This window comes from Scyliorhinus canicula, chromosome 6 (assembly GCF_902713615.1).
Source record: "Scyliorhinus canicula chromosome 6, sScyCan1.1, whole genome shotgun sequence".
Classification (NCBI taxonomy): domain Eukaryota; kingdom Metazoa; phylum Chordata; class Chondrichthyes; order Carcharhiniformes; family Scyliorhinidae; genus Scyliorhinus; species Scyliorhinus canicula.
In genome coordinates this window covers 150,885,295-150,902,080 of record NC_052151.1, presented here as the reverse complement: position 1 = coordinate 150,902,080, position 16,786 = coordinate 150,885,295, and the positions used below count along the sequence as shown (strand labels likewise).

General features: G+C 45.9%; 1 protein-coding gene across 3 annotated transcripts in view; it reads right to left on the bottom strand.

Annotated features, from left to right (window-relative positions):
• The window catches only part of LOC119967574 (disintegrin and metalloproteinase domain-containing protein 17-like), a 91,006-nt gene extending 75,470 nt beyond the window's left edge, over window positions 1–15,536 (bottom strand). The window contains exons 1-2 of one of the 3 annotated variants that reach the window (XM_038800278.1): window positions 15,257–15,536; window positions 4,893–5,025 (exon numbers count right to left, since the gene is read on the bottom strand). In XM_038800278.1, the coding sequence (XP_038656206.1) occupies window positions 4,893–5,025; window positions 15,257–15,395 (272 nt within the window). In that variant the 5' untranslated portion in view covers window positions 15,396–15,536. Of the gene's footprint in view, window positions 1–4,892; window positions 5,026–15,128; window positions 15,202–15,256 lie in introns of those variants that run through there. The other 2 variants (XM_038800280.1, XM_038800281.1) reach the window with 2 other exon arrangements.
• Window positions 15,537–16,786: the final 1,250 nt, after the last annotated feature.

The window sequence follows — 16,786 nt, the reverse complement described above, 5'->3', positions numbered from 1 at the left end:
ATTGGTTAACTGACAGAAAGCAACGGGTGGGAATAAATGGGTGTTTTTCTGGTTGGTGATCAGTGGCTAGTGGTGTGCCTCAGGGATCAGTGTTGGGTCTGCAATTGTTTATAATTTCCATATATGATCTGGAGTTGGGGACCAAGTGAAATGTGTCAAAGTTTGCAATGACACTATGCTGAGTGGTCGGGCCAAGTGTGCAGAGGACACAAAGTCTGCAGAGTGATATAGATAGTTTAAGTGAGTGGGCAAGGGTCTGGCAGTTGGAGTTCAATGTTGGTAAATGTGTGATCATCCATTTTGGTAGGAATAACAGCAAAATGGACTATTGTTTAAATGGTAAAAGTTGCAGCATGCTGCTGTGCTGAGGGACCTGGGTGTCCTTGTGCATGAATCACAAAATACTGGTTTGCAGTTGCAGCAAGTAATTAAGGCGGCAAATGGAATTTTGTCCTTCATTGCTAAAGGGATGGAGTTTAAAAGCAGGGAGGTTATGTTGCAGCTGTATAGGGTGCTGTGTACAGTTTTGGTCTCCTTACTTAAGAAAGGATGTACCGGCATTGGAGTGTGTGCAGAGGAGATTCTGGAGTTGAGAGGATTATTTTATGAGGAGAGACTAAGTAGACTGGGATTATACTCACTGGAATTTTGAAGAATGTGGGGGTATCTTATAGAAACATATAAAATTATGAAGGGAATAAGACAGAAGCAGGTAGGTTGTTTCCACTGGTGGGTGAAACTAAAACTAGGAGTATAGCGTCAAAATAAGGGGGAGCATATTTAAGACTGAGTTGATAAGGAACTTCTTCACCCAAAGGGTGGTAAATCTGTGAAATTCCACACCCAGTGAAGCAATTGAGGCTACCTCGTTAAATGTTTTTACGGCAAACAAAGATAGAATTTTGAATTGCAAAGGAATAAAATGTAACAGTGAGCAGGTGCGTAAGTGGAGCTGAACCATCAAAAAGATCAGCCATGATCTTATTGAATGGTGGAGCAGGCTCAAGGGGCCAGATAGCCTACTCATGCTCCTAGTCCTTATGTTCTTATGAATGTAGAATTGTATTCACACAATTTTCTTTCCATTACTGGATCAGCAAATTCATTCTTTTATAAGCAACGTATAGTCAATACAGACATAAGTGAACACAAACAGTGAGCAGCACACCCAAAATGTTAATTGGGTCAGATCCCACCATTAGAATTTTTTGCAACCTGCTCTGGTGTTCAAGCAGATATGGAAAATACTGTTGCAAACAAAAAATATTATTTTGTGTGAAACACAGTTAGATTTCATTCCTCTCATCAGATACAGAATCTTTGCCCATGAATTGGAAAATTGCTGATGTATATGGCTTTTTGACCACACTTACAGTAGGCCCAGTATGAAGCCAATAATGAGGAAAAATGTACCCTAGTCAGCTTCAAAAGAAAATATCTTCTGCATTAACTTTTTAATCTTAGGATTGCTATTCTTACAACAGAAAGGCAATTTGCAACTGTAGAGTTTTAAGTTTATCTTATCTGTTTACTTGGGCAAGTTTTTGCCTTCTTAAATATTAATATTTTTTCATCTGCTTCCAGCAGCCAGCCATCAAGAAGTGTTGTCAGGTGGATGTACCTTTAAAAAATGGGTGTTTATCAAATAGCTGCAGTGACGTCAATGTGTGGGTGGAGCTGGACTTCTGCCTGTCTTTTGTTTTGAGCTGTAAGCTGCTTTGTGGCTCTCTTTTTTGGTTTCGTTTTCAGAGTTGGAGACCTGTATTCAAAGCAAGCAGGTGTGCAATGATCTCTCTCTCTACAAGCTAAAGAATGTCTTCAGCTCACTTGATGATTTCAAAGTAATACCTGTTACTGTAGAGAATTTAAACCTGCTGTCTTTGTTTAAAAAAAGGATTAACTTACGGATGTTGCTAGGAAAGGTAATAAGGGTTACCTATAGAGTATCGTATCTGTGGGGTTATGCGTGTTGGTAGTTAATAAGATGTTAACTGTGTGTTTATAAAATGTTAACTGGGTTCACAGAATAAACATTGTTTTGTTTTTAAAATACTTAAGGTCTCTGTTGCACAACACCTGGAGAGTGGACCCTTGTGCCCCCCATAACCAAAATCTATTAGAAGTCATGGGTCAGGTGAACTCCATGATATACTTTGGAGTTTTCTAAACCCTGGCCCATAACAGTGACACAGATCACAGATACAATTCAGTATTGTTGAAGCACTCCAGTGCAGAAGATTAAATTTGGTTCAGGATAAAACAACTTGGATGAGTGGCATGCTAAATCATAAAGAGTGAGAGTTGGAACAATCCATACTAATATTTGCAGAACCTTACAGATGAGATATTAGTTTTAACAGAACAATGTGAAAGAATGTACTGGAATATTGCACCACATGTTAAGTAGTTCTGGTCTGGGGTAGCACGGTGGCGCAGTGGGTAGCACTGCAGCCTCACGGCGCTGAGGTACCAGGTTCGATCCCGGCTCTGGGTCACTGTCCGTGTGGAGTTTGCACATTCTCCCCATTTTTGCATGGGTTTCGCCTCCATAACCCAAAGATGTGCAGAATAGGTAGATTGGCCACACTAAATTGCCCCTTAATTGGAAAAATTAATTGAGTACTCTAAAAAAAAATGTTTTTAAAGTAGTTCTGGTCTTTCAAAAACGATTGAAGCAGTTATTTCAATCCTTTTCTACCTTTTTGCCATGAATAGCATGGTTGCTATTGGATGGAATGTTTTTTTTTTACATAGGAAATAGTACGCTGACAGACTTCCGGTGGCGGCGATGTTCGAGTGAGCCTCACATTCGGCGGGCTCTCACTCCGCCGGGACTTTAGGGGCTGATTCCCCGCGATAGCGGGACCACGGAGCGGCAAAAAGGCGGCCGCGAAAGTGCTGGAGAGCGGGCTGCAATCTATGGAACCGCGGGAGTCCAGGAAGCAGATGAAGAGAGAGAGAAAGGGACAGAGGCAAGGAGCAGAGGAAGCTGACCTGGAACCTAAGATGGCGGACACAGGACCTCGGACTCAGCAATCCAGCAGGCGCTGGATAACATGCTCCAGGAGATGAAAAACAGTTTTGAGTCGATTAAGCAGGACAACTTGGACCCACTTCAGAAGGCAGTGGATCAGCTGAATCAGAGGCTGGATGCTCAAGATGTAAAAGTTAAGGAGCTGGGAGAGGTGGTGGAGGAGCAGGCGGATGCGCAGACGATTGCGGTGTTAGAAGTTGACGGGCTGAAGGAGCAGCAAAGAAGACTGCTGGACAGAGTGGAGGAGTTGGAGAATAGAGCCCGCAGGAGCAATCTGAGGATCATCGGCCTCCCGGATTGGGCTGAGGGAGCTGATGCCGCAGCATTTGTGGCAGACCTGTTGATGCAGCTGATGGGGGCTGAAGCCTTGCCACGACCGCCGAAGCTGGAGGGGGCATACAGAATGCAGGCGAGGCGGGGCGGCCGGGAGGACCCCCTGTCCGATGGTGATCAGGTTCCACAGGTTCGTGGATAAGGAGCGGGTGCTGCGGTGGGCGAAGAGCGCTAGGAGCAGCACGTGGAACAATAGCGTTCTCCGTATTTACCAGGACCTAAGCCAGGAGGTGGCTCGGCGGCGAGTGGCCTTTAAACAAGTCTACGAGGTGCTGTTCAAGAAGCACGTGAAGTTTGGTCTGCTGTTCCCGGCCCGTCTTTGGGTCACGCATCAGGGTCAACACCATTACTTCTCCGAGCCTGAAGAAGTGATGGACTTTGCGAGGGATCGGGGCTGGTCCCGAAAAGAGGTCCCACAGGCGCCAATTAGGACCCGAGAACTATCGTATGAAGGGACGCCGAATGTGCCTGGACCGCTGTTCAACGGTTTGCTGGGTTAAAGGTGCCAAGCGGGACATTTGGGACTCTTCCCTTTGTTTTTGGTTACTGGTTTTTTCTTTTGTTTTTGTTTTCTTCCTCTATTTTCTGTTTTTACTTTTCGTGCGGATTTTTACATTTTGTGGGGCACTGGAGCCAGTATGGTAACTAAGGGTGGCCGGTCAGCAAGGGGGGTTAAGGACGTGGGTTGAAGGGCAGCACGGTGGCCTAGTGGTTAGCACAACCGCCTCACGGCGCTGAGGTCCCAGGTTCGATCCCGGCTCTGGGTCACTGTCCGTGTGGAGTTTGCACATTCTCCCCGTGTCTGTGTGGGTTTCGCCCCCACAACCCAAAAATGTGCAGAGTAGGTGGATTGGCCACGCTAAATTGCCCCTTAATTGGAAAAAATAATTGGGTAATCTAAATTTAAAAAAAAAAGGACGTGGGTTGGGGGGTTTTTGTTTTACTGATGTTCATGCCTTCCCGTGCCAGTGAGTTTGCTCCAGTGGGTTGGAGAGGGGGATGCGGCGCCGGGGAGTGGGGATAAGGACGGGGAAACAATGGGAATGAGACAGGGGGGCGCCGGAGTGATAAGTCACCGGGCTAGCAGATTGGCTAGTCAAGGGAGTAAGGTGTGGGTGGGGGGGGGGGGGGGGGGGGGAGGGGGAGAATACAGCCAGTGGATGGCAGGGGTGGTGTTATCGGGGGATGTTGCTGGGGGGGGGGGGGGGGGGGGGGGGGGGGGGGGGTTGTTCTGCTGACGTGGGAGGGATTTGAAGTAGGCAGTGGGAAGGAGGTCGAGGGTGGAGGCAGCCAAGAGGCGGGCCAAGAATGGCGTGACGCACGGGCCGGGGGCCGGGCCTGAGAAAGGCTATGGCTGACCGGTGGGGGGGGTTGGGTTGTGCCCCCCCAACCAGGAAATAGTACGCTATTCATTCATATAAATCTTATCTTTATTCTTGGAATAAGCACTCAAACATGAAGATTTCCTTGCAATTCTCATTTTGTTGATGAAATTGACTAAGCAAAGTAATCTATCCATGCATACCTGTTGAGGGCTGAAAACTGTACTGATTGTTCTATATGGGACGGTGGTGCTGTGTCTCGCTTCCTCACAGTGTGCTGATGGATATCCGACAAGGAAAGGATGTCATAATCAGTCAACAATTGATTCAAGACTTCTGTAAAAAAAAAAGAGTGGAATCTCAGATTTTCTTTATTCGCGCTCTGCTTATTATGTATGCTATTTAAATACATTTTTCCCACTGAGTGACTTAGATTCAATTCAAATCAACCAAGATTGAAAATGGAGCGGCAATTAAATTAGGCGGCAATTCAGAATTACAGACTGAGCTGGAAACAAATGAGTGGACAGAATAATTGATGAAATAAAAAAGTGTAAAATACCGTACATCAAAAGAATAAATGTGTAGTGGAGTCTGCAGGATTTAATCACCAAGAAGGATTGGCTGACACAATGTTACTTACGGTTTCAGTGACGTTAGTGAACACATCCAAGAAGGAAAGGCCTAAATCACCTCCAACTGACCTTCAACAGCACCCGTGCCTGGGTGGCATGGTGATGCAGTGGTTAGCACTGCTGCCTCACAGCCCCGGGTCACTGTCCGTGTGGAGTTTGCACATTCTCCCCATGTTTTGTGGGTCTCACCCCGACAACCCAAAGATGTACAGGGTAGGTGAATTGGCCACCCTCAATTGCCCGTTAATTTGGGGGAGGGAAATTGATACTTTAAACAGCACCAGTGCTGCCAAATATTCCATCATCAAGTTCATGAGGAGGCAACACCGACGAGAAGCATAATCCATAGCAAGATTCAAAGCAGATTTACACAGCTATACAGTTACAACCACAACAATCAAATGTCTTGAAACCAGACTATTTCATCAGCGGCCCTCATAAAACGCTCCTGTTCTGACAATATACAATTAAGGGGGAAGAGATTTTACAAGGGTACATAACTATATAGTTTGTAAAAACCAACAGTTTGTTTGGTTTCCTCTTTATTAATCAATAAAAGTGGAAGGGAGAATGCAACATGGCAAGTATGGAGGATGAATGTGGTTGTGGGTGGGGCGGGAGGCCATCTGGGGGCCAGTTTTGAGTGGGAATGGGTGAGGCGGAGCCGATGGGGGATGACGGTAGACACGAGAGGGGGCTGGAGGCACAAGCCTCCGGTGAGAATTGTAACATGGAATGTCCTCGGGCTGAATGGACGGATCAAGAGGTCCCTGGTGTTCGCGCATCTGAAGACCTTGAGGGCGGAGGTCATTTTCTTGCAAGAAACGCATCACATCTCTGGGTGAATGATCAGATGAGGTTGAGGAAGATTTTCACTCAGAGTTTGATTCAAAGCCAAGGGGGGTAGTTATTTTGTTGAGCAAGAGAATGGGATTCATGGGGCGATGGAGGTGCAGGACCCGGAGGAGGGATGATGTTGGTAAATGTCTATGCGCCTAATTGGAATGATGTTGCATTTGTAAAGAGGTTACTGGGAGCGAATACGGACCTGGATTTTCACTAGATGATCATGGCGGGAGGGAGGGGGTTAATTTTGTAATGGAGCCGAGATTGGATAGGTCGAGCCCTAAGTCGATGGGAAGGTTAAGGATGGCGAAAGAGTTTCATAGAATTTACAGTGCAGAAGGAGGCCATTTGGCCCATCGAGTCTGCACTGGCTCTGTGAAAGAGCACCTTACCCAAGCCCACACCTCCACCCTATCCCCATAAACCTGTAACCCCACCCAACACTAAGGGCAATTTTGGACACTTAGGACAATTTAGCATGGCCAATCCACCTAACCTGCACATCTTTGGACTGTGGGAGGAAACCGGAGCACCCGGAGGAAACCCACGCACACACGGGGAGAACATGCAGACTCCGCACAGACAGTGACCCAAGCCAGGAATCGAACCTGGGACCCTAGAGCTGTGAAGCAATTATGCTAACCACTGTGCTACCGTGCTGCCCAGTAGGGTTAATGAAAAGGATAGGGATGGTGGGTCCGTGGAGGTTTGGGAACCCAGGAGGAAGTACTCCTTCGCCCATGTGTAAAGGTATATTCTAAATATATTTTTTGTGGTGAGCCAAGTGGTGCTGATGGGGATGGTTGGGGCGGAATATGCAGGAATTGTGATCTCAGACCATGCATCGCATGGCTTTGTTCGGGACAGGGACAGAGGCTGGGATGAAGGTTGGACTTGGGTCTTTTGGCTGATAAGGAGTTTTGTGGGAGGGTGAGAGTGGCAATTAAGAACTATGGGGAGCTCAACCAGAATGGTGAAGTATCAGCAGCTAAGGGCGGCACGGTGGCACAGTGGTTAGCATTGCTGCCTACGGCGCTGAGGTCCCAGGTTCAATCCCGGCTCTGGGTCACTGTCTGTGAGGAGTTTGCACATTCTCCCCGTGTCTGTGTGGGTTTCACCCCCACAACCCAAAGATGTGCAGGTTAGGTGGATTGGCCACATTAAATTGCCCCTTAATTGGAAAAAATGAATTGGGTACTCTAAATTTATTTTAAAAAAGTATCAGCAGCTATGTTTTAGGGGCCTTGAAGGCTGTAGTCCGAAGGGAATTTATTTTGTTCAAGGTCCACAAGGATAGCATGAGGGAGGAGCACCAGCAGTTATTGGACGACATAGTTGAGGTGGACAGGAGCTACTCAGAGGCCCTACGAGGGAGCATTTAGCAGAGAGGAAGTAGTTGCAGGGGCAATTTGATCGGTTGACAACAGGCAATGTAGTTGGACAGTTGGAGAGGATGAGGGGGGTACAGTATTATTATGGGGAGAAGGCGAGTCGTATGTTAGCCCACCAGTTGCAGCATCAGACAACGTCCCGGGAAATTTTGCAGGTGAAGGCGGAGAAGGGGGAGATGGTGTCAGATCCAGAAATACGAGGGGTTGTATAGGGCTTAGCCAGTGGGGCAGGCAGAGGATATGTGGCAATTTCTGGATGGGTTGGAGTTTCCAGAGTTGGGGGATGGGAAGAGGCAGGCATTTGAGGAAGGGTGGTGTTAAGGGAGTGATGGAGGATACAGTCGGGGAAGGCGCTGGGGCCAGACGGCTTTCCGGCAGAGTTTTACAAGCAGTTTGTGATGGAGTTAGTCCCCACCTGGTGGGTATATTTCATTAGGCAATGGGCAAGGGGCAGCTGTCAGCTACATTAGCTCAGGCGCCAATTTCATTCATCCCATAAAAAGGGAAGGACCCACTGGAGTCCGACAGGCCCATTTCGCTGCTAAACACTGTTGTGAAAATCTTGTCGAAAGTGTTGGTGTGTAGCTTGGAGGGGGGAATCACGGAGGTTGTTCCTGAGGAGCAAATGGATATTATAAGGGTGAGGCAGCTCTCCAGTAACATTAGGAGGTTGCTGAATGCAATTATGACTCCGTCAGGGGGATGGGAGACAGAGGTGATTGTGTCCATAGACAACGGAAAAGACATTTGACCGGTGATGTGACCATCAATTCACTCGAGACACGAGAGGAAGTAAACTGTGGCTTTAATAGACTTACAACTGAGCCTACCTGCGACCAAAAGAACTGAGGGCAGACTTACAAGACCGCAGCACTTCATACTTCCAGTAGTGGGAGGGGCCATGGGCGGAGCCACGGGTGGAGACCTGTACAAGCTCCTCATCTCCCCCTGTGGACAGAGCTGCGCAATGGCTCGCAGACAGAGCCCACAAGGACACAATGATATATAGTGTGAATTAAGCATTATACATTCACCACAACCGGGTAGAGTGGAGGTATCTCTCTGAAATTCTGTTAGGTTTTTGGTTAGGACCGGAATTTGTTGCTTGGATTCGACTGCTGTATGCGTCCCCCATGGTGTTCAAATGAGCGAGACAAGTTTGGGGTATTTTGGGGTGCATAGGAGAACGTGGCAGGACTGCCTGCTGTCGCCATTGTTATTTGCATTGGCGACAGAGCCCCTGTCGCCAATCCTGGTGATGGCCCTTCAGATGTAAAGGTGGTGGAAGGAGGAGGGGTTGGAGCGGGTCAGGGATATGTTCTTGGAGGAGAAATTCGCTGGGTTGGATGGAGCTGTGGGAGAAATTTGGGCTACCGAAGGGGAGTGAGATTAGGTACTGTCAGGGGTGTGTCTTTGTGTGTAAGGAGCTGTAAAGGCAGCACGGTAGCCTTGTGGATAGCACAATCGCTTCATAGCTCCAGGGTCCCAGGTTCGATTCCGGCTTGGGTCACTGTCTGTGCGGAGTCTGCACATCCTCCCCGTGTGTGCGTGGGTTTCCACCGGGTGCTCCGGTTTCCTCCCACAGTCCAAAGATGTGCAAGTTAGGTGGATTGGACATGATAAATTTCCCTTAAGTGTCCAAAATTGCCCTTAGTGTTGGGTGGGGTTACTGGGTTATGGGGATAGGGTGGAGGTGTTAACCTTGGGTAGGGTGCTCTTTCCAGGAGCCGGTGCAGACTCGATGGGCCAAATGGCCTCCTTCTGCACTGTAAATTCTATGAAATTAAATGACATTCCCCGAATTACCAGTGTATATGCTGCTGGAGAAACTGCTTCTCCCAGATGAAAGTGGGGGAGTGCAGGATCATAGACATATACGATGGTTGGGAGAGCAGGGTACGGTTCTGGTGGAGAGGATCAAGCAGAAATGGGCCGGGGAGTTGGAGAGAGAGATAGGATGGGGGCCCAGGTGTGAAATGATGCGGCGAGCAAACTCAACTTCCGCCTGTGCTAGAATGTGCTTGATTCAGTTTAAAGTGGTGCAACGGGTACACATGACTCGGGCTCAGATGAGTGTGTTATTCCGGGGTTAATGGATGGATGTGAGAAGTGTGAGTGGAGGTTGGCGATCATGTTCCCATGTTTCAGGGTTGCAACAAGTTGACGAGCTTCTGGGAGATGGTATTTTGTTTGGGACCTTATCCAGGAGAGTCCAAGGTGAAGCTGGACCCCAAAGGTGGTGATCTTTGGGGTCTCGGAGGTACTGGAGCTGCTGGAGGGGTAGGGGGCCGACATTGTGGCCTTCGCCTCTCTGATTGCCTGGCGACGGATTCTTTTGAATTGGTGGTCGGATACGTCACCAGAGGTTGCGGCTTGACTGAGGGCTCTGTACGAGTTTCTCCAGCTGGAAAAGATTAAGTTCGCTTTCAGGGAGTGGGAAGAGGGGTTTGAGGTACAGCGGAGGTCATTCATGATGATATTTGAGGGGGGGGGGGGGACTAAAAGGGGAAAATGTTCAAACTGTTAACTCTGTTTTGTTGGAATATGGTGCTGTGATTGTTTATGTTTGGATTTAAATATTTTTTCATAATTAATCATTAAAATAATTATTCTGACAACTTTGTACAAACAGCAGAAAAAGAAACAGCAAGAAAAATAGCATTTTAAAAATCGGATTCCCAGTAGCTCAGAACACCCAATTACTAAATTAATCAACCCAAAGATCAAACGTTAAGTGCCAGATTCCAGACCAAGGAGATGGCCTCAATCTCAACAAAAGGCAATTCTTAAACCAAGCACGTAAAACCTACAGGCTGCAATTGTTCAGCTTTAGTAGCTACCCCAAGCATTTTAAGTCCAAACCTTTGCCTTTAGGGAAATAATTCTGATGCACAAAGGTTGCAAATATTAACAGCAAATGCTTCATTCAATCATACCTGTGAAATTCATCATTATTCAGACTTATTTACTATTGGGAACTTTGTGCAACGCTTTTGTCAAGGGTGGCTATCAAGAAATAGGTTAGACATTGAAAACTTCTGGCTGCTTTTGTAGTGAGTGTAAGTCCTTATTTTCACAATTTTGTAAAACATATTTGACAATTTGGCTCCAGTTACTATTAAAAGCAGAAACATAATCCAGAAAAATCCACTAAGACTAAATTAAAAGTTGGAGCATGGAAAAACCTGCGCAGAATTCCAATTATTTCTGCCGCACAACTTAACAAGAGTTATAAATCTCCTATAGCCTTATTGAGTTGTTCATTACAACAGGCAGGGGAAAATAACAGGCTTTAGTGTTACATATTGATTTCAATGTGCTTCACTGAATGCCACAATCATGTGTTATTGGAGCGGCGTTTTCAGAACCCCAAAATGAATCATGGAGTTCAACCAATCTCTCCCTTTAATGTATTGTTGCTTTTGAAGCACACGGCTTGTTCTCCAGGTGTGGTGTTACAATTATGGACACATGGGTTTTTAAACACAAAACAATGTTTATTCCATGAATTCAACTTAACCTTTTTAAATGACATTGGATCATTTACCACCCCTCACCCCATCAATAATACAACACTAAATAATCCCTCAAAATGTTCCTTCAAACCTCCAAAAGACTTAACACCTTTAACAGAAACACATCAGGTTAAATACATTACTATTATGAGTTTAAATCACCCAAATGACTCAGAGATAGTCTTTCCTGGCAGAGATCACCGCAGATCCAGCTCACTGCAAACACAGACACACCCAAACTATTTTCCTCAAAACTGAAACCAAAAACAGCTCACAGCAAACCAGCCAGGCACTTTTCAGCTGTTCTCTCTCAAACTGAAAACAAAAGCACTGCAAAATGGCTGAGCTAAAAAAAAACCCCAGCTCCACCCATACTCTGACATCACTTCAGTAATATGAGCTGCTCTATTTCTTAAAGGTACATTGCTTAAACATTCATTTCTTAAAGGTACTCTCACATAACAAACTAAGGAGCTCGAGGTGATGTCATCACATTGTGGCAACCAGTGTTTGTGGAGTTTGCACATTCTCCCCATGTCTGCGTGAGTTTCACCCCCACAACCCAAAGATGTGCAGGTTAGGTGGATTGTCCACACTAAATTGCCCCTTAATTGGAAACAAATAATTGGGTATTCTATTTATTTTTTAAAACATCTATGGCAAACACAAAATGGATTTTACAAAAGTTCCAACAAACACACGACTAAATCTACTGTACAAGCACAAACAATTCTAGAGCTCGGTGGATGATGAGATAGAAAGTAATATAAAGTTGAAGAAGGGTGCATATGGCAAATGTCAGGTGGATAATCGAGAACCAGGCTGAATATAGAAGGTTCAGAGGGGAAGTTAAAAAATAAGGGAAGTAAAGCGAGTATGAGAGACTGGCAGCTGACAAAAAAAATCCAAGTTTTTGATTGACATACAAACAGTATAACGCGGAATGAGGTTGATTAGGAATCTAAAAGGGGATTTATTCATGGAGGCCAGGAATATAACCAAGGTACGAAATGAGTAATTTGCATCTGTCTTTGGCAAGGAAGCTGCTACCCAAGTCATAAGGAAAAGGAAATAACTGAGAAAATGGATGTGCTAAAATTAAAGAGGTATTCAAGAGGTTGGCTGTAAGTAAAGTTGATAAAGTTACCACATCAGATGAGATTTGTATTTTATTCTTTCATAGGATTTGAGTGTCATTGGCAAAGCCAACATTTATTGCCCACCCCAATTGCTCTCAAGATGATGGTGGTGAGCTGCCTTCTTGAACCATCTGGTGTAGGTATCCCAGCATGTTATTAGGAAGGAAGCTCCAGGGGCAGCACGGTGGCCTAGTGGTTAGCACAACCGTCTCACGGCGCTGAGGTCCCAGGTTCGATCCCGGCTCTGGGTCACTGTCCGTGTGGAGTTTGCACATTCTCCCCGTGTCTGCGTGGGTTTCGCCCCCACAACCCAAAAATGTGCAGAGTAGGTGGATTGGCCATGCTAAATTGCCCCTTAATTGGAAAAAATAATTGGGTAATCTAAATTTTTTTTAAAAAAGGAAGGAAGCTCCAAGAGTTTGACCCAATGGCAGTGAAGAATTGCCGTTTATAGTTCCAAGTCAAGGTGACGTGTGGTTTGGAAGGGAACTTCCAAGTGGTGATGTTCCCGTTCTTCTGTTGCCCCTATCCTTCTAGGTGATAGAGGTCACAGGTTTGGAAGATGCAATCGAAGGAGCCTTGTCACCTTGCTGTAGTGAATCTTGTAGATGGTACACACTGCTGCCACTTAGCATTGGTGGTGAAGAGAGTGAGTGTTTAAAGGTGGTGGATGGGGTGTCATTCAAGCAAGCTGCTTGTCCTGGATAGTGTCAAGATTCTTTAGTTGTTAGAGTTGTACGCATCCAGACAAGCAGAGAGTATTCTATCACATTCCTGACTTGCGCCTTGTAGATGGTGGACTGGCTTTTGTATTAGAAGGAGTGTCACTCAAACAGAGTTTCCTGCCTCTGACCTGCTCTCGTGTCACAGTATCTGTGTGGCTTGACCAGTTCAGATTCAGTTCATGGTAAACCCCATGATGTTGATAAAGGGGGAGGCAGTGATGGATTGTCAAAGGGAGATGGTTTGATTCTCTCGTTGGAGATCGTTATGGCCTGGCACTTGTGTGGCACAAATGTTACTTGTCACTTATCACCTCAAGCTGAACGTTGTCCAGATCTTTCTGCATATGGACACAGACTGTTTCAGAATCTGAGGAGTCTCCTTCACTGTACAATCGCTATACTTCACTGTACACGGTACAATCATCAGCAAATTTCATCACTACTGACCTTTTGATGGGAGGAAGGTTATTAAGCATCTAACGATGGTGGGCTAAGACACTATCCTGAGGAATTCCTGCCATGGTGTCCTGAAGCTGAATGGATTGGCCTCCAACAATGACAAACTAGAGCTGTATTCCTTTCTTCTACGTATGACTCCAACCAGTGGAGAGTTTCCCCTAATCCCATTATTATCCCATTATTATTATTTTTTCAATTAAGGGGCAATTTTACCGTGGCCAATCCACTTAACCAGCACATCTTTGGGTTGTGGGGGTGAAACCCAAGCAGACATGGGGAGAATGTGCAAACTCCACACGGACAATGACCCAGGGCCAGGATTCAAACCCAGATCTTCAGCGCCGCAGTCCCAGTGCTAACCGCTGCGCCACATGCCACCCATCTGACTTCAGTTTTGTAGGGCTCCGAGATGCCATACTCATGCCAATTGCTAGCTTGATGTTAAGGGTAGTCACTCTAACTATGCATCCAAGGATGTCGAGAGGGGCATGGGTGGAAATTGTAGACACTGGCCACAATCTTCCAATCCTCCTTACATATGGTGGTGCCAGAAGACTGGAAAATTGCAAACGTTCCTTGTTCAAAATGTTTAACGTTGGCGGTGGAAAGGCTTTTAGAAACAATAATTCTTGATAAAATGAACCATCACTTTGATAACTGTGAATCAATTAAGGAAAGTCAACACTGATTTGATACGGGCAAATATACGTTTTTGATGAGGATATTGATGTGGTGTCCATGGACTTCCGAAAAGCATTTGATAAAATGCAAATTTAGAGTTCATGGAATAAAAGGGTCAGCATTACTGAGTTACAGATGACAACAGTGGTGAATAACTATTTTACAGACTTGAGTATTGTGAACTGTGAGGAGGATAGTGATAAATTTCAAGTCAACATAGGTTGATGGAATGAATGGACAAGACGCAGATGAAAGTTAACGCAGAAAATTGTGAAATAATTAATTTCAGTAGGAAGATTGAGGAGAGGCAATATAAATTAAATGTATAATTCTAAAAGAGACAAAAGAGCAGAGGGAGTTGGAGGGTATATGTGCACACATCACTGAAGGTAGCAGAAGAGGTTGAGAAACCAATTAATAAAGCATACGGAATCCTTGGCTTATGCCATGTGCTTCATTATTCACTCTCTCAACCTGCCAGGGGACAAATATTTAAAGCAGATGGCAAAGAAGCAACAGCAACATGAGGAAAGTCCACAGTGAGTGGTTAGAATCTGGAATGCATTGCAGGATGTGGTCAAGACAAGTTCAACAAATGTCTTCAAAAAAAAAAATTGGATAATTACCTAAGGCAGTAAAATAAATCGGGACCTACAGGGAGAAAATAGGGGAATGGGGTCAGGTGAGTTGCTGTTGGCGAGAGCTGGCACAGACACAACAGATTGAGTGGCCTTTTGCTGTGTTCTAACAATTCATGTTCCTACAGGGTTGCCCAATCTGAAAAATGATGAAACTCTTCGAAAAACTTTGGCTTTGGGTAATTCTTACACACCAGTAGCCAACGAGAAGTGAGATAATATGCATATGAGATTAAAAATTATTTGTTGACCAATATATTTGTCCACCCATTCAGTAAAGCGCTACACAAACCCCAACATACTGTACCAGTTTTTAAAAACTCTTGCAGCTCCAATAAATTAACCAAATTAGAAGTTGTGTGTCACACACTTTCCGAAAAAGTTATTACTTTTATAGACAGCACACTTACCAAACAGACCAGAGGAGATCTGCCCGGATATAAATATATCTAATACTTCCATACATCCCCATCAATACCGACAACCATCAACAGAGGCTGCTTTATCAGAACTGCCGACAGGTTTCCCCGTCTCTTACCGAACTGACGCCCTTGCCCCTGGGCTTGTGACTGGGGCCCGGCTCCCCTGCCACCAACGGTGTCTCCCAGTAAAACCACCAGCAGCAGCAGGAGGAGGAGAGCGGCGGTGAGGCCAGCGCCGCGGCCTCGCACGCTCATCGCTCAGACTCGGAGCGCTCAACACTACGAGGGCGGGCCCGGCGCTCACCGAGGCCGCGGCTCCCACATCCCAAGCTGAAGCTGAAGCCTCCGCCGCCACCCGCTGCTTCCCCCGCAGGAAGTGGAAACCCACGGCAACCACTCCAGCCGGGACATCAAACAACCCGGAAACGGTTCATCCCGGCCCGGAACTGCTCGGCCCAGGTGCCCGGGCGGGGCGCGAGTGAGTGGTGATTGTCGCCATATTGGTAAAGGAAAGCCTCAAACGGGGTAGGCTGAAAGTTGTGCTGCTTTAATTTTAATTATAACCTGTTGGACTGCGTTTTCATGCTATGGAAATGCTGGTGTTGGACTGGGGTGAGCACAGTGAGAAGTTTTACAACACCAGGTTAAAGTCCAATAGGTTTGTTTCAAACACTAGCTTTCGGAGCACTGCTTCTTCCTCAGGTGAACGCCGGCATCTCCACATCATTCCTTGACCAACTGATGTCCTTCAGCACTTTCGGAAATACTTTTGTAGGGCGGCACGCTGGTGCAGTGGTTAGTACTGCAGCCTCACGCGCCAAGGTCCCAGGTTTGATCCCGGCCACGGGTCACTGTCCGTGTGGAGTTTGTCTCCCCGTGTTTGCGTGGGTCTCACCCCCATAACCCAAAGATGTGTAGGGTAGGTGAATTGGCCACGCTAATTTGCCCCTTAATTGGGAAAAATGAATTGGGTATTCTAATTTTTTTCTAAATGAAATCTTTTTGGAGTCACTGTTGTCATGTAAGAAATGTAGCTACTAATTTCGCGCACAGCAAGCACCCACAAATAGTGATGCCAACTACGGACAATCTGTTATTTTTGATGCTAATTAATTGGGGAATGAATATTAATCAGGAATGGTATTGTTATATCCACCTGACAGGGCGGACAAGGCCTTGGTGTGAACAGTTCATCCAAAAGGCAATTATTGTGGGCAGCACAGTAGCATAGTGGTTAGCACAGTTGCTTAAATTCCCAGCTGGGTCACTGTCTGCGCGGAGTCTGCACGTTCTCCCTGTGTCTGCATGGGTTTCTTCCGGGTGCTCCGGTTTCCTCCCACAGTCCAAAGATGTGCGGGTTAGGTGGATTGGCCATGCTAAATTGCCCTTCGTGTCCAAAAACATTAAGTGGGGGTTACGGGGATAGGGTAGATACGTGGGCTTGAGTAGGGTGTTCTTTGTAAGGGCCGATGCAGACTCGATGGGCCAAATGGCCTCCTGCACTGTAAATTCTATGATCTATGATTGCCAAACCCTGAATAAAATGTTTTACTTTTAGTTTTATATTGGGATGAATAACAATTTATAAATCAAAGACAGAACACGAAAATAGAAATGTTTAATATTTAAATAAAAATCTACTTTTG